This window comes from Coffea arabica, chromosome 7c (assembly GCF_036785885.1).
Source record: "Coffea arabica cultivar ET-39 chromosome 7c, Coffea Arabica ET-39 HiFi, whole genome shotgun sequence".
NCBI lineage: Eukaryota > Viridiplantae > Streptophyta > Magnoliopsida > Gentianales > Rubiaceae > Coffea > Coffea arabica.
Genome location: NC_092322.1, coordinates 5150259 through 5176258, shown reverse-complemented (window position 1 = coordinate 5176258; position 26000 = coordinate 5150259). Strand labels below are relative to the sequence as shown.

Here is a 26000-nt window from a genome sequence, read left to right as displayed (position 1 = left end):
CATTATTTTTTATCAAATAGCATGCAAAATTTTTTTAAAAAAAAAATTAGAATTTCAACTGAGTCATAAACGAATAATTGGATATAGCATTTAAATGGGTTGAATCATATTGACCCATTTATTGAATGGGTATAAATGAGTTAAGTCAATTGTATCAACTATCCATTATGTCCCGCCCAAACGTATCTCAACATTAATTTCCGAATCACCCCTTTTGACACTTTTAGTTTATTCGAGGCTAGGGGGAACCTGGCAACTATACTTTCAACCATCATCATCATTACCTTGGAAAAGAAAAAAAGAAAGAAAACTTTCTCAATCCGCATTTTATTCTCATTTAATTAGTAACCCAAAAGATAAGTGATCATTACTTAGTTTAAAAATTCTTTTTTACACTAACATACTTAGATTATACCACATATTATAAATTTAAATTTAAAATTCAAATCATACACATATAACATACATCCAAAACTGATAGCGTAATACATTATTACATTGTCAGTGTATACAAAGTTAATCCAATAGATTAACTTCTCATTTTACTCATTTCCTATTCTTTAATTTCACTGGTGCATTACCCTATCTCCTTCGAATCCTCATTGGATTGGGCCATTTTAGCGGGGCCAATCATGCATAAACTGGGTTACTAACAGTTGAAATACACTTGGAGTCTTGGCCCAAATTTACGAAACGACATAGGCCCGAAAATCTGCCTGATGGACTCATTCAGTGTCACTTGGGCTTTAGGAATTTAACATACTATCGTTGGTGATTTATCTGTTCCATAGGCAGTCATTTTCCTTAAAAGCTGCTTCTATTAAATTTAAGATCAATATTTTATGTACTGACAGTGTATACATATATCACCGTCCGTTTGATATATAATAATTAGTTTTAATTTAAATTTAAAATATAAATTTTATATATTAGTTATGCATTCAACTATAATAATATATATAATGACAGTATATATAAGATTAATTCTAAATTTAAACTTAGAAGAAAAAGAAAAAGAAAAAGAAAAAGACTGCAACTCATATTTGGTTCCTAATCGTCTTGAGAGTTGATGGTAACCTTTCTAGCCGATTTTATTCTATTGTATGTTTAAAGAAACATGCATGGGCGTTTCCAGATTTTGATCATCTACATGTGAAATAGTAGGCTACATCTATAGAGAACTATAATGGACCCCAATCATATAGGAGTAATGTGTACGTCTTCATTGACAATAAGCACTCGTCCAAAGCCCAATTTATGGTTGACAACATGACATTGAAATTTTCGTCCTGGACAAGGGAAATCCCCCGTCACTGATTTTAGCCGGTCTGGACGGGAAAGCTTCCGACCTTCAATTTGACTCCTATGCACACGATGCGGACGACTTTGTTGCCTTCACAATGTGGAAATTAACTCCCTCGTCACGCATTATGTTACCTCCTGTGTCCCTTTTTTTTCTTTTTAAATTTCCTTCTTCTCTGTTTCTTGGGGGAACAGATCCGTCGGGACTTGGTACAAGGATATACATTCGTGTTAAAACACGCATAAACTAGAATCTTTAATTTCTCCATCGAAAGAGTGAAGAATGCTACAGCATTGCTGATATCCATGCCATGCGCTCAGATGTTTGCCGTCATTAGTCAATGATGCCTTTTCATGTCTTTATATAAGAATAAGATGCACCACCCTTTTTTTTTTCTTTTTTTTTAAAAAAAATTTAAAGTTTCCTGTTTCTTGGAGGTGGTGGCTGGGCAATAGCCAGGGTTTAGAAAGAAACAGTAAGATGTTAGATCAATTAAGTGAGTTGGATGGCTTAAATTGAGAAAATTCCGCATCATCTTTCCACGTCAGTCCGCATGGGAGATTATTTTCCCCTTGTTTAGTTGACAAATTTTAAGTGATACAGATCATTTCTCCGTTTGCTAATATTTATTGCGTAAGTAGTATGTCAAGATTCTTTAGTCTCAACTTTTACCGCCCATGCAATAGCAAATGTAAACAATCCGCAAAACACCAGAGTACACAAGGCTACTTGGAAGAGTAATATATGGTTGATCAATCCATTGATATTTTGTTACACAAGTGCTGTTACATTTCCGAATGCATCTTAATTTGCCGACGTAAAAGTACCATATCATTTAATATCAATGAGAGTCCATGATTGGGTGGTAGTATCCCACTTAGCAGCAGGTCCCCCCTATAGGTACATTTGTCCCACATCGGGGTTGGGGTTGGGTTTGGGTTGGGATATAAGTCCCTGGGATTGCCTCAAGAGTTGCCGGCTTTTGAGGTTAATTCTGGGATTAGGTTTATAAAACAACAAAAGTCTGATTCAGGCTGTTGAAAAAAAAAAAAAATGAGAGTCCATGCATGGTTTACCAAAATATCCTTGTGCTCAATGCATCTAGAAGTACCCCTGTAATAGAAAATGCAAGAGGAGGTTTGAAGGGAAGAGGCGATACCCTTTTTTTTTTCCTTCTCCCCCTTTTGATTACAATTTTGCTGATAAAGTAACAGTAATTTAGGTCCATCAGTCCATTCAATCATTGAGAATCGAGACAAAAACTGCTGAGACTGGAACAATCTGTTCGAGATGGACGAGGGTCCGTGTTATTGAAAAATCCATGGTATGGGCTGTGGGGCACGGTTTCGTACTCCTGAGACAAGGGGTCACGTTCAATTGGCCATTCATGTTCACGTCAATGTTGGTGAGTAATACTAATAGCGAGTTATTGATATCGCTAAGGACACAAGCAAGGAATAGCCATGGCACCACCTCACACAGGCTCACCTGGCTCCATAGCTGAGAGCACGCGGATAAACCCTACCTTCAACTCTTTAACTCACACGCTTTCTCTCAAAAAAAAAAAAAGAAAGAATACTGCAGATGTTCTCTGTTACTCTCCATGTGCCTTGATCGATGATTTCATGTGAAACCCACATGACACTCCATCCCACATTTACATAAATGGTCTTGTCTTGCCTTCAACTCATGAACCAACGTTGCTCCCATGGTCAAGGTTGTACGCAGTTGAATTTTGGAAGATTCTTTTCTTTGGTTTTTCCATCGAATCCTTGAATATTATGACATGAAAGTATGTTAATTTGAACAATAAGAGGCAACTGCTGTAAAGGTTGAGAATTTTAACAATCACGATACGTATGTGTAACAACAAGTTTCTTGTGGCCAGCTCGACTTTGGGGTAGGGTTTAGTCGATAGCTTGTCATTCGGAATATTAACAGTAGCTATACGTTGCCGAGTGTCTAGGTTGCAGGAAACAATAGCCTCAGTCAAAAATATTCCTGTCTGCTATTGTCTTCCATGTCGACATACAAACAAATCTATTCAACTGCGTGCTTATTGACTTTGGATCAGCTAAGGTGAAAGATGTTCAAGGTTCTGTCTTGAAAAGTTTTTCCAAGTTTTAGCTTTTCCCTGTTGTTACTTACCATTAGAAAGAAAGTTTTACAATACGCACGAAGTTTTCAAGGGTCACTGTCGAATCTTTATGTAAATACCATGCTCAAGAAAGCATGATCTGCTTCCCCTGCAAATCATTGTACTTTTAACAAAAATTTCTGATAGTAAAAGAATAAATGCATTGCTTGGTCCGAAGGGACTAAGCTCGTGAGTCCAATTTGGAATTTGTGATATTCATTCTCTTAAAGTTAGAAAGGCATCTCAATTCCGATCTTTGCTTACAGTCTTTTTCATAGCTCGTTTGTAAACTATTTAGAAAGTTTATTGTCTTGGACAGCATAACTTGTGAATGCATGGTTTAGCTGCCAATTCTAATAATGCTATCTTGCTAGGTTTTCCGAAAGTTTATGCAATCTCACTACTTGATGAGTGTTTTGGATAATTCGTGTTGAAGTATGCTCAAGTTACTTACAATTTTATTTGTCGAAATTACTCCAAGTAATACAATATTGAATACTTAGTCCAGATGGAAGTTTTTTTTATATATGAAGGGTTGGAGGCTGAGCAAGCTGATGTTTTGTTCTCATGCTGAGGCAACAATAGTGTTGAGGGACAAAATTTGCTACATCTATTTCTCAAGAAATTTCAGCTACGTTAATAAGATTATGGGCGAATTTACTCATTGTCAATCAGTTTTGAAATGTAACATATTTTTTTTTCTATGAAATTAGACTTGGAACTTGGGCATACAATTCCATGTGTGACTTAGTATTGGTTTTAGTAAACTATTTTTACTATACATGTCTCCTTCATTTCAGCAAGTAAATACATAATCAGTAAAAATTCTTTTGTGTTCCACCTCAAAGCCCAAAATGACCACAAAATAATCATACAACGAGGTTTGTTTATATTTTGGAACTGAAAATTCTCGACGTTGATAGGAGCAGCCGGAATCATCGCTACGGGAAAGAATGCAGAATGGGATTAGTCATAGTCGAAAATAGCAATGATCCGTAACCTAAAGTTAATATAATAGTACAGCCCCAGAATCTTAAGGAGCATCTCAGCTCTCCGAATTCTACTGCATAACCTAGCAGATTGTAGGCCACATGTTAGCAGTCAAGAAGAACATGGAAACGGACCAAAATTCTAGTGTGTTTATTTTTACTCAGTAATGTTTAACTCTTTTCCTTGGCCACCAATACCCTCACATGGACCAATTTCTCATGCAACATTCCGGGAAAACAATAATAGAAATCAAGGCTTCACATGCAGGTACCATGATCAGAGCCTAGGATGACTACACTAGTTGGTATGTTAGTGCTACTCCATCTTTAGACAAATGCAACAACAAACGATAGGATGAGGAAAATGTCACTTTGTTGTTTTAGAAAGACAATGGCGTTATTGAAATATATAGCACCAAAGTCTTTTGGCTTAGAAATTTTTAGATAATTTTCTAGCATATCTATAAATAACAGTAAAATTTTCAAATACTACCCTTTGTTATTATTGCAGTTGGAAGGAGAAAAAGGATCCGTATATCTAGCCAAGTATATGAAAATTTGATCATTTCATTTTTCAATTGCCCAAGTCTATCATTTAAGGACAAATGGGGTACATGATGTGCTTTAGGTCCTCGTTAGATTGCAAGCTTTTCAAGAAAATTTTTTAAAATAACATATGCTTAAATTATTTTTTTATCTCACGTACATCATATCATTATAGCATTTTTTTAATAAAAACTTCCAAAAACTCCGATCCAAATGGACTCTTAGTCTAGTGCTACAATTGAAACTCCAAAATTTAGAGGTGTTCAAAATTTTCTTCTCTCTCTCTCTCACTTTTTAAATCTCACACCTCTCTTAATAATAATAATAATGATGACGATGATGATAATACATTCAAAATTTTCAAAAGATTTAAACATGAAAATTTCTTGCAGGAAACTCTACCAATTACGTAGTTAGTGACGGTATATGGATGATCATTTTCTTTTTAAACTTTTTTCTTTTCCTTTGTGTTTAGTCCTTTTTCTTATCTGTGTGTCCAAGATTAAAAGCGTTAGAAAACTTAGATTGTGTTTGGATTGCATTTTTCTAGATTTTTTATAAAAAAAAATACTGTAGCGATTCGATATATGTTAGGAAAAAATGACTTGTGTCGCTACCCTGCCCCAAAACACTAGGTGGAGAACGAATTCATTGTTGTGACTCATTCCATTTCTGACCCGTATCAAGAAAGCTGCTCATACGGCTAAAACGTCGTCTTATACAGTATTCCATTTCTAAAAAAAAAAAATCCATTGGGGTGGGGGTGGGGGTGGGGGGAAATATCAGTTATATATCTGTTTAGGAAACCGGCCAATGCAAGTCTAATGTCGGCATCGTTCTACCAGGATCTTGCCGGTAATCCCGCCGCTACCATGAAGCATTCCCAAATTCCAATGTAATCAAGTGTAGGCATTACATGCAGTCTAAGTAGTTGACACAGTACTACAGTGGCATGTTAACTTGATAGTTAATCGTATTCATTTGGGTTTTAATTTTTAGGACGTTGCAATATTGAGTTTGATAATGCCATGCATACTTACTTCTAAGAAGGAAAAACTCATGCAGAAAAAAGGGCGTCAAAGAACATACAATTAAATATGTAATCCCGAATCTGATCATGTGATACGTACATTATTGTATTAGTGATGGTTTGAACAATTCAAGAAGATATCGTGGAAGTCCTCACAAATGAGATTTTACAAAATAATAGAGCAGAAATCAACCACTTCTAATCCACATGGACCGAGTGCACTCTCTTTGCATGAAATAATAGTACAAAATTTGGAACTCAACATCTAAATATTGAGGAAAAAAAAAAGAATAATAGTTAAAAAAAAAAAGTCAACTATTCGATACGTTCACACTAGGACTATCGTTCGTTTTCACTGTCATGATGAAACGATAACCGAAAAACCCATTTGCTGAGAGACTTTCGGGCTGAATACTTGCTGGAAAGATGATGACTCCGACCGGTGTTGGAGGATTTGGTGGCCGTTGATACCACAAAATCCTTTATCCTTTGCATTGCCAGGTCTAGCGTTTCTTCCGACATGTTGGCGAAGCACACACGAAACCAGCCGGGTTCGGCACAGTGGCATGAGGATCCCGGGGAGATGTTAAGCCCGACTTGATATACTATCTTCTTCCAAAGCTCCATCTCCGCGTCAAAACTTTTGGAGGTCAAAAGATGCCTCATATCCACCCAGCAGAATAATCCGGCATTGCTATCAAGGCAGCTGATTCCAGCATTCTTCAGTCCTCTAACGAGCATTGCGTGCCGCTTCTGAAGGCGTACTTGATTCTCAAAAATGTAATGCTTTGTGAATTTCTTGTCGGCGAGCATGGCGGATAGCAAATACTGAGTCTGGGAAGAAACTAATCCGAAGCTCGACATTTTTGTGGCTGCAGCTACGACTGTGTTGTTGTTGGAGTAAATCGCTCCAACTCGAAAACCGGGAAGTCCCAGATCTTTGGAAAGACTATATACTAAATGAACTCTGTTCCAAACTTGAGTGTTGGCGAGATTTCTTTCTAGTAAAACCTCCATGACACTAACGAAGCTTGGCGAGCTAAAAACTGTGCCAGAATAGATTTCGTCGCTAATGAGATGAATGTTCTTGGCAGAAATGAAGCTAAGTAGAAGATTTAATTCCGGACGGCTCACAGCCGTTCCCAGTGGATTGGAAGGGTTAGTGACCAGGACGCCCTTGACTCTGAGGTTCTGCTTGCGAGCAAGTTGATAAGCATCCTCAAGGGCAGATTCGGTAATTCGAAAGCCGTTTGAGCTCGTGCATTGAATTGGAACGATTTCAACTCCGGTTCTCCACTTGAGATCTCTATCAAATCTGCATTATTCATGCGGTTTCATCATTAGACCCGGTCCGGCAACGTGATATCATATAAGAGTGAGTGTTTATATACCGTGTGCGTTATATCGTGTACAAAAAAAAAAAAAGAGAAAAAAAAAATACGGGGTAGCATGGCGCTGCATGTATGCGTGCGTACCCTGGATAGTATGGAGTTGGAAGGAGGAATGCTTCGCCTGGTTCAGCTAAGCAGAACGCGAGGGTCTCGTTAGCCGAAGTTGCTCCTGCAGTTAGGACTAGGTTTCTGGGATCAAATGTGACTTTGTTTCCTCTAATTTCTTCCATGAATTCGGCCAACGCCTGCATTGAACATCCATAAGAGATAGAGCCAGCAGAGCATAGTACTTAAATAAATTTGTGACGGTAATTCATAAATTATCGTTTTCTTAGGCACAACGAACCTTCTTGAAAGCGGGAAGGCCGTGATAATCTTGGAAAAGAGCTAGTTCTCTGAAAATGGACTCCCCGTTTCTCGTGAAGCCACTGGCATCTGGATTTTCAGCCAGCCATGACTCCAGCAGATCAAATGAGAGCTGCCAAAAGTAATAGTGACGGTATGAGATAAAAGAAGAATGACAGTCGAAATTTAACCCCCAAAAAAAAAACCATCACATGCATATGTGGAAGTAAAAGAGTTGAAAAAGGGGAAAAAAAATTTTGTTGACAAACCTGACTCTCCGCAAGACCCATCTGAATAATGCCTGTCGGATTGCGAACCTCATCGTATGGGTTCTTCTCATACTCCTGCCATCCCAGGAAGTACGATGAATCTTGGCCGTGGGAATTGCACGTGGCTTTCCTAGATAGCAGCTTCATTTTAATTACTCTGTATTTCTGGTTTTGTTTGGAAAAGTTAGCCTCGAAAAATCGTGCGAGCCAAAAGGCAAAAAGAGAAGAAGCAGCCAAAAACTAGCAGGAAATTCTGTAGCCAGCAAAAAGGAGAGACGGAAGAGAAGAGAATTGGGATTCAGTGGAAAAGTGGAAGGAGGAGAAAAGTGGAAGTCGTCGATGGAGTGGGTTTTGGGCAATGGGCAGGTATGTTGCTATCTGGCATATTCTCTATGCATATATATAGAAGTTTTGGCTGCCAAGGTCAGCATAGACCAATATTTTTCTCCAATCTTCTGGGTTTTTTTTTTTCTTTCTTGTAATTAGTTTCTCCACCGATTTTGCTCATTTATGAAATTTTTTTTGAGTACGAACACGCAATGTGTGCTAAATCCACGCGCTTTTCCGGCTACTAAAACATCAATACATCCTCTTTCAAGACTTCAACTGTGCCGCGTCAGATATGCGTAGCAAAATCAGTGGAAGTGAGTGTACAGCAATCTCCAGCAGGCATATCTATTTCGGAATTTTTTTTTAAAAAAATATTTTTTAACGTTTGACTCATTTACTTTTCTTGATGCTTTCCTTCTTAATTACTGCCAGGGGGCGAGAGAGAGAGAGATGCAATTTGAATTTGGTGCCGATTCTCTGAGGTAAACATTATGCCATCTCGGCCAAACTCAGATGATTTCAATTGCTTGGAATCTAAAAAAAAAAAAAAATTGCTTGGAATCTAAAAAAGTTATTATGAAAATTTGATAAAATGGTGTGGTATTAGATTTTAGACGGATACATATAGAGAAAAGCTTGTGATTTGCCGAGAAACTCAAAGCCAGACCGACACAAATCTCAGGACATAATGACATGAGGAAACAAAGCCCACCGAAAATTGGACCTTTAACCAAGCCATGGTCCACATGTTCCCCGACCGCAATGGCCCATCTCTTACTTCCATGTCGGCCACTCATTCTCCGTGTACAGTCTCCAGTCTACACCCGTATATCAACAGATGCAAAAATTTTTTTTGAAGAAAAAAAAAAAAAAGAATTACTCCCTGATTTAATCACCACGATTTGGTTGTTAAAATTTGTGATCAATATTAATGGTCTATTATTAACGAAGAAGTCCACCTGAACAAATATCGAGAGGAGGGGAGGGGAGGGGAGAAAATTGAAGCTAATACGAAAAGCTGAGTTACCACTTCATTCCTCTGCCCTCCTCAACCCACGTTATCCACTAAACTGTGCCCGGGGGCAGCCAGCGAGAAAAGAAACACTCTCCGTGCCATTGCGTGTGGAGAAAAGAGATAAAATAAATTTACACATTGGCGATCAAGGGTGGAAAATGTGCCACCTGGTTTTGAGTTGTATAAAAATAGTAACTTCGACAATCACGTGATTCAGTCCCAATAACTTGACCGAGGTTTCCAGAAGGGCACGGTAGATTGGCTGTAACAAAAGACTGTAATGTGGGGTGAAAAAACAGAAACGAGAAAACCGCACCGACCGGAAACTTTCGACCGAGGAAATTGTTCCTAGAATCCGTCACCAATAACCTAAGTGCGCCGTTTGTATTGGCCAACTGATTTACGACTCAGAGGCTAAAGCGATGATGGTGGTTACTGGTTATACCATAATCACATTGAAGACTTGGGTGAAAAAAAAAATTATACTTAAAATCATTTCGGAGTTCGATTGAAGTCATAAGACAGCCTCGTTTAGGTTAAAAAAAAAAAAAAAAGTGATCAAAAGTGACCTGGGATCTCTATAATTCCACAAATTTCGAACAACGAAAAAAAGAAAAAGATATTGTTATTGGCATCATGGTAGGTCATGGGTGACCTGCGGTGACTTGGCCCTCCCAGATTTAGAGGCCTTTTTCATGTCTTTTTTGGCGCATGCACGAAAGAATTCTTCTCTCGTTTTTTTTTTTTGTCAATTGTCATCCTTATTCCTATTTCTACTTTAATTAGGAGAAATTTCAACTGAACCTACGAGGAATCAACGGAAACAGAATCACTGTCAGATCAGACAAATGTACCACGCACCCGTTTAGATTTGAAACAAAATTATAAGAGTGATATTTTGACAGGAGATAAGATTTTTTCACCAAAGTCTTAAGGGTTTGGTGGTGGCCACTGGCCCAAGAGCCGGTGGTTCTTCTCTTCATAATTCTTCTCTTCAGAGAAGAAAAAGTTGAGGGACAGCCCATCGTGGTTTCAGCAATTGTCTGATTTCTCTTTTTTTTTTTTTTTTTTTTAGTCTGACATTTAGCTGGAGACTGGGATTTGGATACTCCCCTAAGTTGCTTGACGAAAAAGTCACGTTCCACACCAACCCCGCCACCAGCCGTACCATAGACCTTTGCATTTTTGAGACGGAACCGCTGACCGGTCAAATTACGAGCCCAATGAATAGAATGAATAGCAAGCACATCATGGTGTCGTAACCCCAGAGCAGTTCAAGATAACAACGTTGCTACATCCCGACGGTGAAAAAGTCGGGATGTTACAATGAATTAATTTGAGGACTTTTAGACAAATTTTAATTAACAAGGTGGTGATATACAATTAATATGCACATTTGGTTTTTGCCAGCAATTTTGACTCTGCAGATTGGTTTACTCGTTTGGAAAAAGGGTCCCATTGTACCAAATTTTGACTTTTTGTCATGAATTGAATTCATTCATTCAAGACACGATTGGCTTAATTACCAGGGTTGGCTCAACATATCCGAGCGAGAACGTGGGCTTAAGAGTTCGAACCTAAATTTGGTGGTTGGTAGGGAAAAAAAAAAAATGGAGACATGTTGAGTTTAAATTGAGATTAATATTTTGCTTCCGAGATTTGATTCCGTTCCAAAAGTATAATCTGCAATCTCGTATTATTAAATACTTATTAGTATGTATGTATATATGTAAAACAATTTCAAATTTTGGGCAGTTAAAGAGTTTCCTATTCCATTATGTTCCACCAACATTTTGTTTTAAACGGTTAAGGACTGGGAAGCACATAAACCACTCATGGGCTGTCGAAGTGATTTCTGTTATCGTCTCAACTGGAAAAGAATTTGGATGGTTTGCCCAAACCCCAGCTCCCATGAGACATGGCATACAAGTTTTCACTTCCTGAAGCGAATTGAAAGAACAAAATAAGCTTAATCTAATACTTGCATCTAAGGTTGCTATGGTCCTACTCAAACATGATGAAAATTTGGTCTCTCAATCGGCGAGACCTCATTGATTGATTGATTGAACTATTACGTTAAGATTCACCCTGGGGCAAGAAATGACAGGTCGAACAATATAATTTCACCCGGTCGTGGAAAATTCTGCTGATAAAATGACATGCACGAGTAGAAGACAAAGTTTGAAGGCGGTCGAAAAAGAGGCATCCGTCTATATCGTTATACACCTGACATGAAATTGTCACAGGTGCCCATCCTGAGATATCTTTACGGGTTATACAAATGTTACGGATCAGTTTGCCACGCAATCGTTCGATTTTGTCAAGAAAATGACCGACTCTTTTGGCGCAACGGATCTTCTGTCCCACACTCTGTGCCGCTCTCTGTTCCACTTTTTATTATATTAATAAATATCACGTTTTAGTTTTTTTTGTTTCCTTAAAATATTCAATAATTATTAATTCACTAATACACAAAATTTAACAAACTCAACAAATCAAAATGCATTAAAAAATTTGTATTGTGGAACGAGAAAAAACGCATGCTTCCTGGTTTTGGGCGTCGTATGATCTTCTCTCAGAGGAAGAGGACGAAGTGGTAATCGTGCAGCCAACCTCCTGCGCAACTTGTTCAAATCGTGTTTCGATCAGAGCGAGCAAAACTTCAATCAAATTTTCCACTCTTGACAAAATTAATTCAACCAACAACATAATGCTTCTGGACCACCCACCGGCTCACAGTGCTTATCAAGTATATGTAGAAGTTCCCATGCTCTGATTTGCCACATTTTTCTTCCCCACAACCCAAAAAAATACATTCTGTATATATATATATATATATATATATATAGGTACTTTGTTTATAGTAATTTTCAAGGTTGGGTACATTTAAGAACATCTTTGTGCTGACAATAATAGGCAAAAGATTTCTCATAGTTGATTAAATAGGAAATAAGTTCATTACCTTTGGATGAAGGGTCCTGTGTTTATTTTTCGTATGAACACATATCCTTATCTCGACTCTAGACTGACATGTTTATTACAAACTAATGGAAAGATTAATATAGGAAAGGGGATATAAACCGTGAAATCCAACTCTCCTTCACTGGACTGACTTATATTGGGAAAGATTATTAATATTTTCTTTTTTATATAGGGGATTAAGGGCCATAATTTTGGGGGAATATATTGGATTCTTAGCCCCTCAAAATGATAAGAAAAAAATGATTGAAGGGGGACCACGTGGTTTGTAGTAGGAGAAGGGTGATTAGGGCATGTGAAAGCCTTGTTTAAGTGCCCCCACCCCATACCTCGAAAGGGCATAGGTAAGGACCATAGAGGCCTAAAACCAGGGTGACAGCCAACATGACAAGCACATTAAGTCCCATTCCTTCCCCAGACTTACCCAGAGGAGAGGAGACACTATCAACTAGTCATAGGACCGTTTGCTTCCTCATCCCCCTCTTCAATGGTGTAGGCCCCCGGCCGACCCTCCTTATTTAGGACCCTAGTGCATCAGCTCCTGTCTCTCTCTCTCTCTCGCCGGCGCCCCCCCACCAAAAAAAAGCCCAAGGCCGTTCATCTTTGAACTCAATCAGCACTTGTTCTTGATAGATGCATGTTGTGTATTTATGAAAGCCGGCAACGTTGAGACATAAGATAAAATCCCAAGGTCAACGAAAATTACACCTAAATACAATTTTTTTTTCATTTTTAGGTGAGACCTCAAATTTCGACTATAGTATATCACAGTTGAAACATGGACACGTAAACGGCATGCTGTCAAGAGTGAAACTCAAAGCTGTCCTGACTGACTCCTCAGTAAACAATTTCAAGTTCTGGATCAAATGGTTGACTTCAATTAAAGTCGTGCAAGGAAACTCGATATTTCAGTAGTCAAGACTTCAAACTCCAGCAATATCTATAGCAACTTCGCATTCCTTATTTTTTCTAAAGCGTCAAGGCTTTAGGTTTAGGAGATGACAGTTCCTGAAAACTCCTGGCACATATAGGCCGCAGAGTCAATGCTGCATACATGTGGATGTGGTATACACTCTGAAAGCTACAAGGAGCAACGGTGGGAGATAAGACCATAATCCATCGTTGACAAATCTTGCTCCTTAAGTTTGGTAAGGAAGTATTGACATATCCATTTTCTTTTTATTCTTTGTTTTCCCACTGTTTTTCTTGTTGACTGAAGAAAGTTCAAAGCTTGAAGTTGCACGTTGCGTTGAATATATGCGATTGCTTTCACAAGACTGATTAAGAATTCAAATGGAGTTTAAAAGAGAGTTTAAACAACAATTCTATTTTGACTCGAGGAGTTTGCTTTTTTCTTAGTGAACCTATATTATTGGTTGACCCAAAAAAAAAACACTCTATGTATGTTTCACGTACCATGTGTACAACCAAAGCACTGCTGATTGTGTTAGAAGAAGTTTAGAGAAGAATGATTAGGTCCGCTTCAATCTGATCTGATCATTTCTTTCTGAAAGTAATCAAAATTTGGAAGAGATTTTGTAGTAAAGGGCTCAAAGATAATAAGCTAGAAAACTAGTTTAGAAGTACTGCCAAGGAAGAAGAAAAACGAGTAAACATGTAAGATTGAAATACATGTCGAAAGGACGTTTCGACGCTACGAACATTATTGGGAGTGTTTGGATAGCAAAAATATCTCAAATAACATTTTGCTTGCATCATAAATACATTTCTCAACCCAACTTTTTATATTTTCAGTCACTTTTTTATTTCACATACAGCACATCACAAAAAATACTACAATGATTATTCCAAATAATACTCTATCTCAATTAATATTGGTATTTCCTCATGATTAATCCACTACCAAGCTTGTCAGAAAATTTCCTTAACTGATTATAAGAAAATATAAAAACCAGATAAGGATTTAGGATCACACTACTGTTTTTTCCCCCTTTCTTTGGAGGGTTTTTGTTTGGTGAGGGGTAAAATAGGATAATAAAAATAAATTAGAGGTTTTAAAGTTTCTCCACATTACAAATTTTCGTCAACAACGAAGCCAACAAGTAAAATGGCGACTAACTATGAAACGTAGCGTGTCATGACGAAAGGTAAGAAGAATGTCATTTTGAACTTTTATTTTCTCTTCTTTTCTTGTTCCTTTCCTTTCTTGTCCAAACAAAATTACACGGTCAAGCTTACATTCTTCAAATGAGGAGGAAAAAAAACATGCTTTTAGCGAGTTTATTTGGACAGTGGTTTATTTAAAAAATTTTTATTATATCACAAACAAATTTTATAACGATATTTCATTTCACATAAAAAAAAAAGAATTGTAGTATTTTTTTCAAAATATTATTCTAAATAATCTCGTATACAAACACACTGATTGGTTATTCCATCAGTAGGACTTCACTTAACGGAAATGAAAAAGTGATGCTTTAGTGCGTTACATTTGTAATTCTCCTACCATCGTGGAGTAATTTAATTTATCTTTGGTTTGCAAGTCCAATTTTGCTTTATCTAAATCTTGATTATCGCACGTAACTCCATGGTGAAGTTGAGGGATCCCCACCAACTTTCTTCTACCTGTCCATTCTTTGGACAAAATACTAGTACTGGTTTCTTCTAAATATAACCATGGAGATGTGAAGTGTCAATCCGCTAAGCATTTCACCGTTCTCCAATGCATTTTGCATCCTCAATTTTGCAGTTTAAGATACGTATGCTGTCTTCTCCCAGCTGAAGATTTCAAGCAGCTTCGGGCTGGAAATTGCGTTTGAGCATTTTTTTACTTTTTTTTCCAACACGATAGATTGTATATTACAATTATTCCTACTCTACACTAGAGAAAAATGGGATCTAAGCAGATCAAGAAGAACCCGGTGAACCATCACTGGACACGATAGATTATATATTACAACTACTCATACTCTACATTAGAGGAAGGGCTATCTATACTATAACTATTCCTACTCTATATTAAGGGAAGGGGAACCTAAACAGGTCCAAACGGATGCCTATGTACCGTTGGTGAAATATTTCCACAAAAGTCTAAATATTAGAATATAAGTCAAGAGATTTACATTCAAGTAGAGTTTTAAAACTCTATCGACGGCCAATTACCCTGGAAGTGGGAGTAGTTGGTTGTTTGAGCGTTTCCTACTTGTTCATCTGAAGTTTGAAGCGGCCGAAAGAAAGTTTCAGTAAGATATATCATGTTGCTATTCAAACATAATACTAGATACGCAATAGCCGCATTTTTACATCAAAAATGTGCCGTGTATACCTCTTATTTCTTTTCTCCCTTCAACGTACACATCAAGTTTGAAGACAAATTTTTCAAAAAAATTTCTGAATTGTAATATACTTCTCATGAAGTCTCGTGCTGAGATGATAAATTTCCACAAAAGAGCTAAAGTCATAGACAAGTAATTTGGAATTGAATTCCCCTGCTCAATTTGCAGGTTGATGTCGACACCCGGACAGGTTTTCAACGATCATGTCTGACAAGCAATATTGACGAATAATACTGGTGTCGAAAGGAGGAAGTATGCAGGATTATCTATATAACTTTCCACAACCCAATTATATTTCACATAATTCATCAAACGTGTTTTGTAAATCCAAAGCCTTTTTTCCCCCCTTGACAATATCAAAACAAGAACCCGATTGGTTTGCTATTTTGAGAGCTTTTATAAAAAAATGCACTGTAACGATTTGATGCATGTAAGTTAACAAAAAAAAAAAGTGATTTAAAATTGTGTTCATAAAAAAATGTAAAAAATTTTCTAAAAAAAAAAAATTACAATCCAAACAAGTTATCAACGCCGGAAAAGGAACGGATGATGCACCTTACCTATTGACGTAATTAGATATATCTTGACTAAGGTGTAAGGTTTTGAAGGCATTTTACGTTTATAATCGAGCTAGTGTTGACAAATTAATTAACATTCCATTCCGAAACAATCTTTGAGTTTCATTTATGACTGGAGGACAAGAGACGAGAGAAGCAGTCTCGGACTCGCATGTTTCTTTCAGACCAGTTAATGTTTTGTCGACACTCTCACTTAGTGGGCCGTCTGAAGTAACAATCACGCATGTAGTGTAGCATATTCACACGTCAAAGGATGTTAAGAGCTGGAGATGATGCCATTAAATGCCAACATATATAACAATCAGATTTTATCGCTTTCTCTTAAGTAAGTCTCAGGACTCACAACGGGGCGCGCCCATGCTCGATGGTTTTCGGTCATTACCTTAATGCTTTAAATATTGATGGATGGGACTCCTCCAGCCAATCTTGAAAGTGTTGGCGTATTAAATCAAGTCCCCAAAAAAAAAAAAAAAAATAGAAATTTTTATATATTATTATTTTGTAGTATTTTAGTCAAGTTAAAATTTTAGTAATTCTATTATAATCAAATTATACTAGTTTTATTGTTTGAAAAATAGTATTTTATTGTGATTATATGACTTATTTACCAAGTCATCTAGTTTATAAATAAGAAATATTATTATTATTATTATTGTACATGGTTGGGAAGATTGAAACTTTGAGAACTGTGTTATTATGTGTGATTAATAATATATTATTGATTTATTCCTCTTCTTCTATATATACACATACATATATTTATGTGTGTAAGTTGTCTCCATATATGCATGAATTTTATGAAATATATCTCCTATAAGTTTTTGATTAATTTTTGAGTTCTACACCTAGCCCTAGATCCAAAAAATTAATCTTGGAGTGCTTGTGAACATTGAAGAATTGGCTAGATCACGAGATTAATCCTAGACGTTTCTGCAGTCAAAGTTAATCTGTAGAAATTGATGTGAAGAAATCTGTTGATTGAATTAGATCAAAAGGTTGGTCATGTAGTATCCAATTGGTGAGGATCGAACCATAAAATTGGTTCAAAACTTGTCAGATTGCGGCCGTTGTAGTGATCAGAGAAGAATCTTGTTAGTTAAGGTGTGATTATCAAAATCACAAAGTGATTTGTCAATAAATTGACATCAAATTGCACGACAAAAACATTCTACCCAAGTGTGTGGATTATTGCATCAAGAGAAGTGGTTAATGATAAAGAAATGGTACAAAATGAAATTGATATAATTTGCAAAAGAGATTATTGTTTGTGACAGCGGTGAATCAAATCTAAGAGAAAACTTGATTTAAAGAAAGTAATGTTGGCATATTAAATCAAATAAAAAAAAAAAGAAATTTCTATATTAGTATTTAATAGTGTTTTAGTCAAGTTAAGGTTTTAGTAATTCTATCAGAATCAAGTTATAGTAGTTTTATTATTTGAAAATTAATATTTTATTAGAAAATTTCTTGTGAGTGTTTACCAAATCATCTAGTTTATAAATGAGGAATTTTATTATTGTATGCAGCTGAAAAAAGTGAAATTTTGAGAGTCTTGTTATTATGGTGTGTGTAATTAATGATATATTGTTGATTTATTCCCTTTCTCCCACATATATTTTTATATATGTTAATTGCCTCCCCATATGCATATGCATGAATTTTATAAAATATATATTCTTTGAGTTTTTGGTTAATTTCTGAGTTCTACAGAAAGTGATAATTTCGCAGACTCTATTCAAATAATACTCCACTTCAATGCCTCTTTATGTGCTGTAGTCCATCCATTCTTACGTTTAAGAGCTTCGAGTCAACTATTTTGTTCAGAAGATGGCTCGTCGTCAGTGTGAAATTGTTGAATCATTAATTTCGCAGTCAGTTCTCCGATGCAACGTCATTGGGTACCAAAGAGCTGGCCGTGCTATTTTGGAAAATGAGTTGCGGTCTCCGCAGGCAGAGGACATTGGCACCAGCATCAGCATCACCAATCAAGTTTACTGCAAAAGCCGGCCAGCCACACTGCTAGTTAGTGAGAAAAAATTGTAACGCGAAATAAGCATACTCAGAAGAATAAGAATATTTATTGCGCTATGTTTCTTTGTGCTGGCGCTGGGGAAGCATGTTGCTGCTTCCCCGGTGAAAGCTAGCAGAGCCGAAAAAGATCCAATTGTTGTAGCTAAAAGCCAAATTGCCACCTAAATCCTCCCCTTCGCGTTAAGATTTTCAGGCCCAGCGTTCATCTGGGACTAATTAAACTTGTCATCAACCTGAAGCCAGAGAGATGCACTGATTAAGCAAATCATGAATTGTTCCCCCCCCCCCCCCCCCCCCCCACAAAATCCATGTTCACATGCCTCCCCACAGAGCAAGTGTGAGCCACCAAACCAGCCTCCCTAGTCGTCCCCTTTTGGTTTCCCAATATAACACTTGCACCTTGCTTTTATTTCTAATTTCTATAATAATAATAATAGATCTGATACTCAAATAGACCACAGGCATATTATATTAGTAGAGTACTGTGACGACAGCGTATCAAGCACCACCAAGCACAGATTCTCTGTATACATTTACATACTTAGGCGAAGCGGAGATCATAAATTCCCAATTTCGTAGAGGTGAGCTTGTAAACATATGCTCGCTACAAAACCCAAATTGGAATTGAGATCTCTTAAGCCCAGCAAGGTGGAATTAGTTCTTGGGTTATGGGCAATCAGAAGATCCCATGTTCCCAGAGTTCAAAAGAGGGACTTGGTCGCAAGTTTTGGGCCTGTTCTTCGATCATTCCATTCGTCGCCAAAGTCCTTGCTACGCTGAAGCGTCCTATTGTTCGTCAGAGCATTTTTAGGTCGCACAAAGACCTTTCCACATGTAGAATTTTTCCTGTCCTGTAATTAATCCCCAGTTAGGTAGGGTCTTACTCACGCCCAGAAGAGAAGAGAGAAGAAATATTTGTCTCCAAAACCCCAGCTTAAATTAGTGATTGGATTTTCAAGTATTATTCTCCTTCTTCTTCTTCTTTGCAAGACTTAAAGAGTCTCCCGTTAAAATTATTAAAAGAGAGAGAGAGAGAGAGAAGATATTTTTTCCCTCCTTTATCTATCTCTATGACAACAACAAAATACTTAATAAAAAAGAAGAACCATCATCATAATGCATAATGTCACAAACAAAGAAAGTGCTACAATGCCAGTGTTGGCTTCTTAGATGAACCAAACGTCATGGAGCCTAGTTCAACAGTTCCGCCAACTTTTGAAGACATGCATAATTCAAAGAGACCTCTTAACGGGAAAGTCTCTCCACGCTCTTTTCATCAAGTCCCTTATACCACCTTCGACCTACCTATCCAATCACTTCATCACCCTCTACTCCAAATGCGGCCTACTCTCCGACGCCCGCAAGGCTTTCGACACCACCGCCAACCCAAATGTTTTCTCCTTCAACGCCATTATAGCTGCTTATGCCAAAGAGTCTCTGGCCCACTTCGCCCACCAACTGTTCGACCAGATTCCCCAGCCTGATCTGGTTTCCTATAATACTCTCATCTCCGCCTATGCTGACCGCGGGGATACCCTGCCTGCCCTTCAACTCTTTAGGCGTATTAGGCTTATGGGTTTGGATATGGACGGCTTCACATTCTCTGCGGCAGTCAATGCTGCTTCTGATAACAACAGTTTGATTCAGCAGCTGCACTGCTTGGCTGTTTTGGGTGGGTTTGATTCATATGCTTCTGTAAACAATACTTTAATTACGTGGTACGGTAAAAATGGCTTTATAGATGAGGCCAAGAAGGTATTTTATGGGATGGAAGAAATTAAAGATGAGGTGTCTTGGAATTCAATGATTGTGGCTTACGGGCAGCACAAAGAGGGATCAAAGGCGCTCTCTTTGTATCAAGAAATGGTTCGCAGGGATTTTAGCGTTGACATGTTTACTTTGGCAAGCGTATTGACTGCCTTTACAAGCATGGAGGATTTGTTTGGTGGGCTTCAGTTTCACGCTCAATTGATCAGAATGGGGTTCCACCAGAACCCTCATGTGGCAAGTAGTTTGGTAGATTTGTATGCAAAATGCAGAGGTAGTATCTTGGACTGCAGAAAAGTATTTGAGGAAATTCCTGACCCCGACTTGGTCCTGTGGAATACAATGATTTCTGCGTGTTCCCAGAATGAGGAGTTCTATGAAGAGGCAGTCGCTTGCTTCAAAGAGATGCAAATGTCTGGTCACCGTCCTGATGATTGCAGCTTTGTTTGTGTGCTTAGTGCTTGTTCTAACTTGGCATCACCTTCACAAGGGAGGCAAATTCACGCTTTGGTAGTTAAAGCCGATATACCATCAAACCTAGTTGCAGTAGATAATGCCCTGATAGCTATGTATTCCAAATCTGGAAATCTTCAAGATGCAAGGAAGGTATTCAATCAGATGCCGGAGCATAACAGTGTCACTTTCAATTCAATTATTGCTGGATACGCTCAGCATGGTTTAGGAAAGGAATCGTTGCTACTTTTTGAACAGATGCTTGAAAGTGATACGGCTCCTTCTAGCATAACTTTCATATCTGTTCTTTGTGCATGCGCGCATACAGGAAAAGTTGAAGAAGGGCAGAAATATTTCAAAATGATGACTCAGAAATTTAGGATAGAACCAGAGCCAGAACATTATTCATGCATGATTGACCTTTTGGGTCGAACAGGCCAGCTCAAGGAAGCAGAGAAACTGATTGAGACCATGCCACATGATCCTGGCAGCATTGGTTGGGGATCATTGCTCAGAGCCTGTAGAACACATGGTGACATGGAGCTAGCAGAAAAAGCAGCTAAAAAGTGTCTTCAGCTGGACTCTTCAAATGCAGTTCCATATGTCATGCTTGCGCACATGTATGCCAGTGCTGGCAGATGGGAAGAAGTTGCCAAAGCTAGAAAACTAATGCGAGATAAGCAACTAAAGAAGAAACCAGGGTGTAGTTGGATTGAGTTGGACAAGAGGATCCATGTATTTCTAGCAGACGATAGTTCGCATCCAATGATAAATGTGATATATGATTTTTGGGAAGAGATGTCAAAGAAGATGAGGCAAGCAGGTTATTGGCCGACTGTGAGGTGGAAAGGTGAAGAGACGGCTAGGCAGGGGTATCACAGTGAGAAGCTAGCAGTTGGATTTGCTTTATTAACAACTAAAGAAGGTGATCCAATACTTGTTGTGAAAAACTTGAGGATATGCGAGGACTGTCACAATGCAATTAAAGTTATCTCTGCCATAACTGGGAGAGAGATTACTGTTAGGGATTGTTACAGGTTTCACTTCTTCAAGGATGGGCATTGTTCATGTGCCGACTTTTGGTGATTGCTTTTCTGTCGAGGATGTAAGAGCTAGTGTTTTGAGGAGTTCAAGGAGATTAAATCTGCTACTATTATACTAAGCAAACATTTACTTGGTGGATTCCATGTATACAGTACACTGCAAATCTTGCTTAAATGACCCTATGACATGTTTTCCAATGTCACCTCTCCATTGAGTTCACATTGGTGCTGGATACTTCCGTAAGTTTAGAGCGCTCAATTCTGGCAGTCCATCCCCGATGGTGAAGTTGCTAAAACTTTGCAAATTCAGAAAGACTCTTTTCATCTATTGTAACTTGTTATTGGCATTCTAACATTGGAAGTGAAGCAAATTTGATTGTATTCTGCTGATGGACCATGGAATAATCTTGTTCATGTTTTCTCCCTCTGCTGCCTCCTCGCTTTGGAATGTTTTTAGCATACTTAAATTCATAGACAGTAATTAAAATCCAATGGTAGCAAGAACAAGGACTTGCAATAGTAGACACAGCAACTGATAATTAGCCAAATTCCAAAAACTCGTGCCTATTGCCTTTTGAACTGTTCAACAAATTGTTCTCTAATGCAAGGAAACTGTATAAGCACTAAATAAATAACTCCTATGCTACCAATTGTCTAATCAATAATTATTGATTCAGTGGCTTAATAAATTTTAAAGACAGTCCTAGTATTGAAGCAAGTCAGCGAAAAGACTTGAGATGGAAAACTTGGCACCTGGGGATGTATGTGCTCTCGGTTGCAACCTGTTCAAACTTTTTTACTGCAGCTTCATTCTCCATTAAACTAGTCTGGACAAAAAAACGACCCCACCAAGAAGAGCTGCGCATTTTTGCCTGGACATGAATTTGGAGTAGTTATTTTTCAGGCAAAACAAGCCCTCTGCATTCAGCAAATATAAGCAGCAAATATCCCACAACAGAGCAGCTCAACCAGTAATGTCTCATTTTGCGTACTCTAAGTTCTTCATGCTAAAAGTATAAAAGAAGCTTTGATAATTGAACCAGATGTAAATGATTGGCCTTTGCTCTTTGATTGTGGAAGTTTTTGTAAATTTTGTTGTCTGTTTTTGGCGGACTAAAAGCAGAGAACTAAAATCAAGAGGCAAACAGGCTGGCACAGATTCAAAAAAATACATGCAACCATAGGTAACAAATTTGTAGCCTATGATCAGCTACTGTAATAATGGTCAATGCTTTAGACACTAAAACAATCCAAAAAAGAAAATAGAAAAAAAAGGCTTAGGCCCCAAATTAAATGACTATTGACAGAAAGCATCAAAACTACAGCATCTGAGACAGGATTCCTCCTGGAAAAAGGCTAGAGAAAGAGCATATTGACCTTCCACATAAGCTACAACTTTTCTCTGACATACTATTTCAGCAAAGAAACCCCCATATTTATCCTGTTGGTATGCCAATTAGCTGACTCTTCCTACATCATTTTTCGATTGCTAGCTATAAAAACATCTAAAAAGCAGTAAGACTACTTGAAGCCAAACTAGTTAATAGCTTACCGGGCGCCCAAACTTGGATAGCTCAGCAACATTAGCTCTAGAATGACCTGGAAAACCTAAATAGGAAAAGATATAGACCAAATAACAGGGAATTCAATCTCCATCTTGTTAATAAACTAGATATAAAATGAGGAGTTTACAAACTAATCACTGTTTTTGGGTCAGACTGGTTAATTGAATACTGAATAGCTTAGGTTGAGAACCAGTACCAGTAATGGTTGGTGGGTTCCAAAATCAGCATGCATTCAAAGGAAAACAGACCAAATTGTTCAAGTAAAAGAATACATGCAAAGTAGATGGAACTGCAAATGTAAGTGGATCACTCAAATAAAAGAATACATGCAAAGTAGATGGACCAGTATATCAGCACAAGTGGATGGGAGCATGGCTGTGAGGATGTGCCAATGTGTGTACAAGTGAGAGAGAGATAGAGAGAGTTTGTGTGCATGTGCATGCGCTATTATGTTTGTGTTTTTGTGTGTGTGTGTGTGAGAGAGAGAGTGAGAGAGAGAGCTCTATTTTAGGAGACAAATATTTGGCTGCTCTATGGTTTGCTAATTTATTGCAAAAGAAGGTAAATGACTTCTAGTTCTACATGATGTGTTGGTGGACAAGGATGAAAGGGTCTTGCAGGTTTGAAATTCTTTCACTTGGATACACAACTAAATATTACCAGACAGCAGTATGCATATTGTTTTGAACCTACCTGTAAATATGACGAGACCATCAGATGACACCCTCGCCAAATCAGAAAGAGTCTTGTTCAGGTATTTTGGGGACAAATAATCCACAGCATCTGACACAATAACAAGAGAAAATGAGTTTTCCCTGTATGGAAGAGAAAACTTGATATCTGCCACGCGTACTATGCCCCTGTGCACAAGGCTTTTGCAGCTCCCACTGGGATCCTCCAAATCGTAGGGCTCCACACCCCAGGCTTCAGTATCATCGTCTTTCAACAAATTAGAGACCACCGAACAAGTATCAAGTCCTACATGCAAAACTTTTCGCATGCTTGCACCATATGCCTTCTTTAGGATAGGTATTGCTCTCAAAAGTTCCATTGTACATGTGTTGCCTATAGATGCTGAAAACTCAAACTATCAGCCCTTGGCATACCAAGTCCTCGTAAAAATTATATCATAGCGATGTTCAACTAACATATTCAATGCTTTCTAGAAAATTCTATAGCTACATATTAATCATGACTTAACATAAAACACTTTTGAAAAAATAAAACAAAAACAAAAACAAAAGGATGAAAAGGGAATCAATTGCAACTTTTGGGCAAAGTTTATACATCTAAAACTTAAATATCTGAAGTTATACCATCAATTCCAGCAACCGCTTCCCTGCTAGTCCCTGATAAACCTACAAACAAAAATCTCTTTCAGGGTGAGAAGGGAGAAACATTCGATATCAGATCCTATTAGAAATAAAAAAAAAAGATTTAAAACATGAAACTTCTAAAAAATATGATGCGAAATTTTATTAACCTATAGTTTCTCATTTTGAAGTCATACATGAAATGATTAGTAGCCAACAGGCAACCTATATCTCAGCAAACAAAGAGTTACCTGAGCCCCGAAACAAATAGCCAACAACAAGGATGACACCCTGAGAGTTTAAGAATAAAGAGAAAGTTTCAGCATATGAACACTCAAGTTGCAACATGGAACTTGGAATTTAGAGCAATAAAAGGAAGGAAATGCATCACACAGCTAGCTGCATATTTCATTCACAAACAACAAAAAAGAGTTGTAGTCTAACGTACCAGGGCACCAAGGACCACGGATAACAAAGAAGAAGGGCGTGATTTAGGACGAAAACTTGCCCCAGAAATTCCAGTGGCCGTAGAGCGCCTTGCGGGATTTGAAGGCCTTCTTGACATGACTGTTCTAGTAGTGATCCACACTGGACCAAAACAAAGACGAAAATTTAACCATCATGACAGCCAAAGCACGATAAAACATGACCCTACTAACTCTACGCACAAATTGCAGACAGTGTTAAAGTAAGGAAACAAATTAAGCCCATACAAACCCGCTATCTATGTCCAGGGCATCGTACTATAATCATGATCTTCAATTGCTTTGCTTACAATAATAATCACGAGAAATGCAGCGACGGCCTAAGTTAAGACCGTGATCTATTTTTACGTGCCATTCTTCAAAGAAATACCAGAGTCCAACAGTTGTGCCAGCATATCAGATCCAAATATAATCTTATTTCTCATGCCCCCGTTCTCCCTTCCCGTCCATATCCTTCCCCTTCTGAGATTCTTTTCTTTTCTTTTCTTTTTCTTAAACAACCATTTATGCTGAAAAATCAAGGCTAGTATTTGCAAAAGGACACATAAAGGTCGAGAAAGATTTAAACCTTGCAGGTAGATGATCATATCGATCAAAATGCAATCGCAGCAATATATAATTACATAATGTGCATGCATGAACTCCAGAGGATGAGAAAATAATTCGACATCAAAACGAAAAATGATAATAATTAAGAGAAGTTTAAGGGATAAGGAGGAGCGTAACCTGAAGGAATCAATTTGAGAAGAAGAAAGGTAGCGGTGGAGGCGCGGCGGGGCGATGGGGTGGGGTTGCCCGCATTGTGGATCTAAAGATTTTAGTTATTTGGCGCGCCATCGGATCAACCGCGTTTAAATAGCGCTGCTGCTCCTGCTACTTGGTTAGATTTTGGATACTACGGGTGGCCTGCCAGCCCGTAACAATAATAATAGGAAAACGTCACTCATATTTTGTAAAATAATTTTTTTATTTTTTAATTTTAAAAATATAATTTTATATCATTTATAAATTGCATATTAATCAAATTTAATCCCTTCTTAAATTTTTGACTAGTTTTTATGTGAGATTTACTGCGTGCCTTGCACGTGATTATTTTTGAAGCGTAAAATTATCAAATCAAATTTTACATAATTTG

The 26000-nt window shown here is 37.7% G+C and overlaps 3 protein-coding genes across 5 annotated transcripts; 1 reads left to right on the top strand and 2 right to left on the bottom strand.

The window, feature by feature from the left end:
• Positions 1 to 6133: 6133 nt before the first annotated feature.
• On the bottom strand, positions 6134 to 8374 carry LOC113698671 (1-aminocyclopropane-1-carboxylate synthase 3). The gene is made up of 4 exons (XM_027218561.2): positions 8011 to 8374; positions 7743 to 7874; positions 7481 to 7641; positions 6134 to 7320 (listed from the first exon to the last, which is right to left on the bottom strand). The coding sequence occupies exons 1-4, from the start codon at positions 8155 to 8157 to the stop codon at positions 6345 to 6347; spliced, it is 1416 nt and encodes a 471-aa protein (XP_027074362.1). The 5' UTR covers positions 8158 to 8374; the 3' UTR covers positions 6134 to 6344.
• A 10572-nt stretch (positions 8375 to 18946) lies between these two features.
• Positions 18947 to 25731, bottom strand: LOC113698945 (probable pectin methylesterase CGR2). 3 transcript variants are annotated; one of them, XM_072057312.1, is made up of 8 exons: positions 25592 to 25731; positions 24829 to 24968; positions 24632 to 24671; positions 24384 to 24425; positions 23761 to 24141; positions 23055 to 23110; positions 22256 to 22374; positions 18947 to 19090 (listed from the first exon to the last, which is right to left on the bottom strand). In XM_072057312.1, exons 2-8 carry the CDS (start codon positions 24943 to 24945, stop codon positions 19036 to 19038), a joined length of 810 nt encoding a protein of 269 aa, XP_071913413.1. In that variant the 5' UTR covers positions 24946 to 24968; positions 25592 to 25731; the 3' UTR covers positions 18947 to 19035. The 3 variants fall into 3 exon arrangements, with proteins under 3 accessions (XP_071913413.1, XP_071913412.1, XP_071913414.1); XM_072057311.1 differs by lacking the exon at positions 18947 to 19090 and adding an exon at positions 21578 to 21963; XM_072057313.1 differs by lacking the exon at positions 18947 to 19090 and having other exon boundaries at positions 22042 to 22374.
• Positions 19093 to 21883, top strand: LOC113698250 (pentatricopeptide repeat-containing protein At3g49710). The gene has a single exon (XM_027217999.2). The coding sequence runs from the start codon at positions 19410 to 19412 to the stop codon at positions 21543 to 21545; it is 2136 nt and encodes a 711-aa protein (XP_027073800.1). The 5' UTR covers positions 19093 to 19409; the 3' UTR covers positions 21546 to 21883.
• Positions 25732 to 26000: the final 269 nt, after the last annotated feature.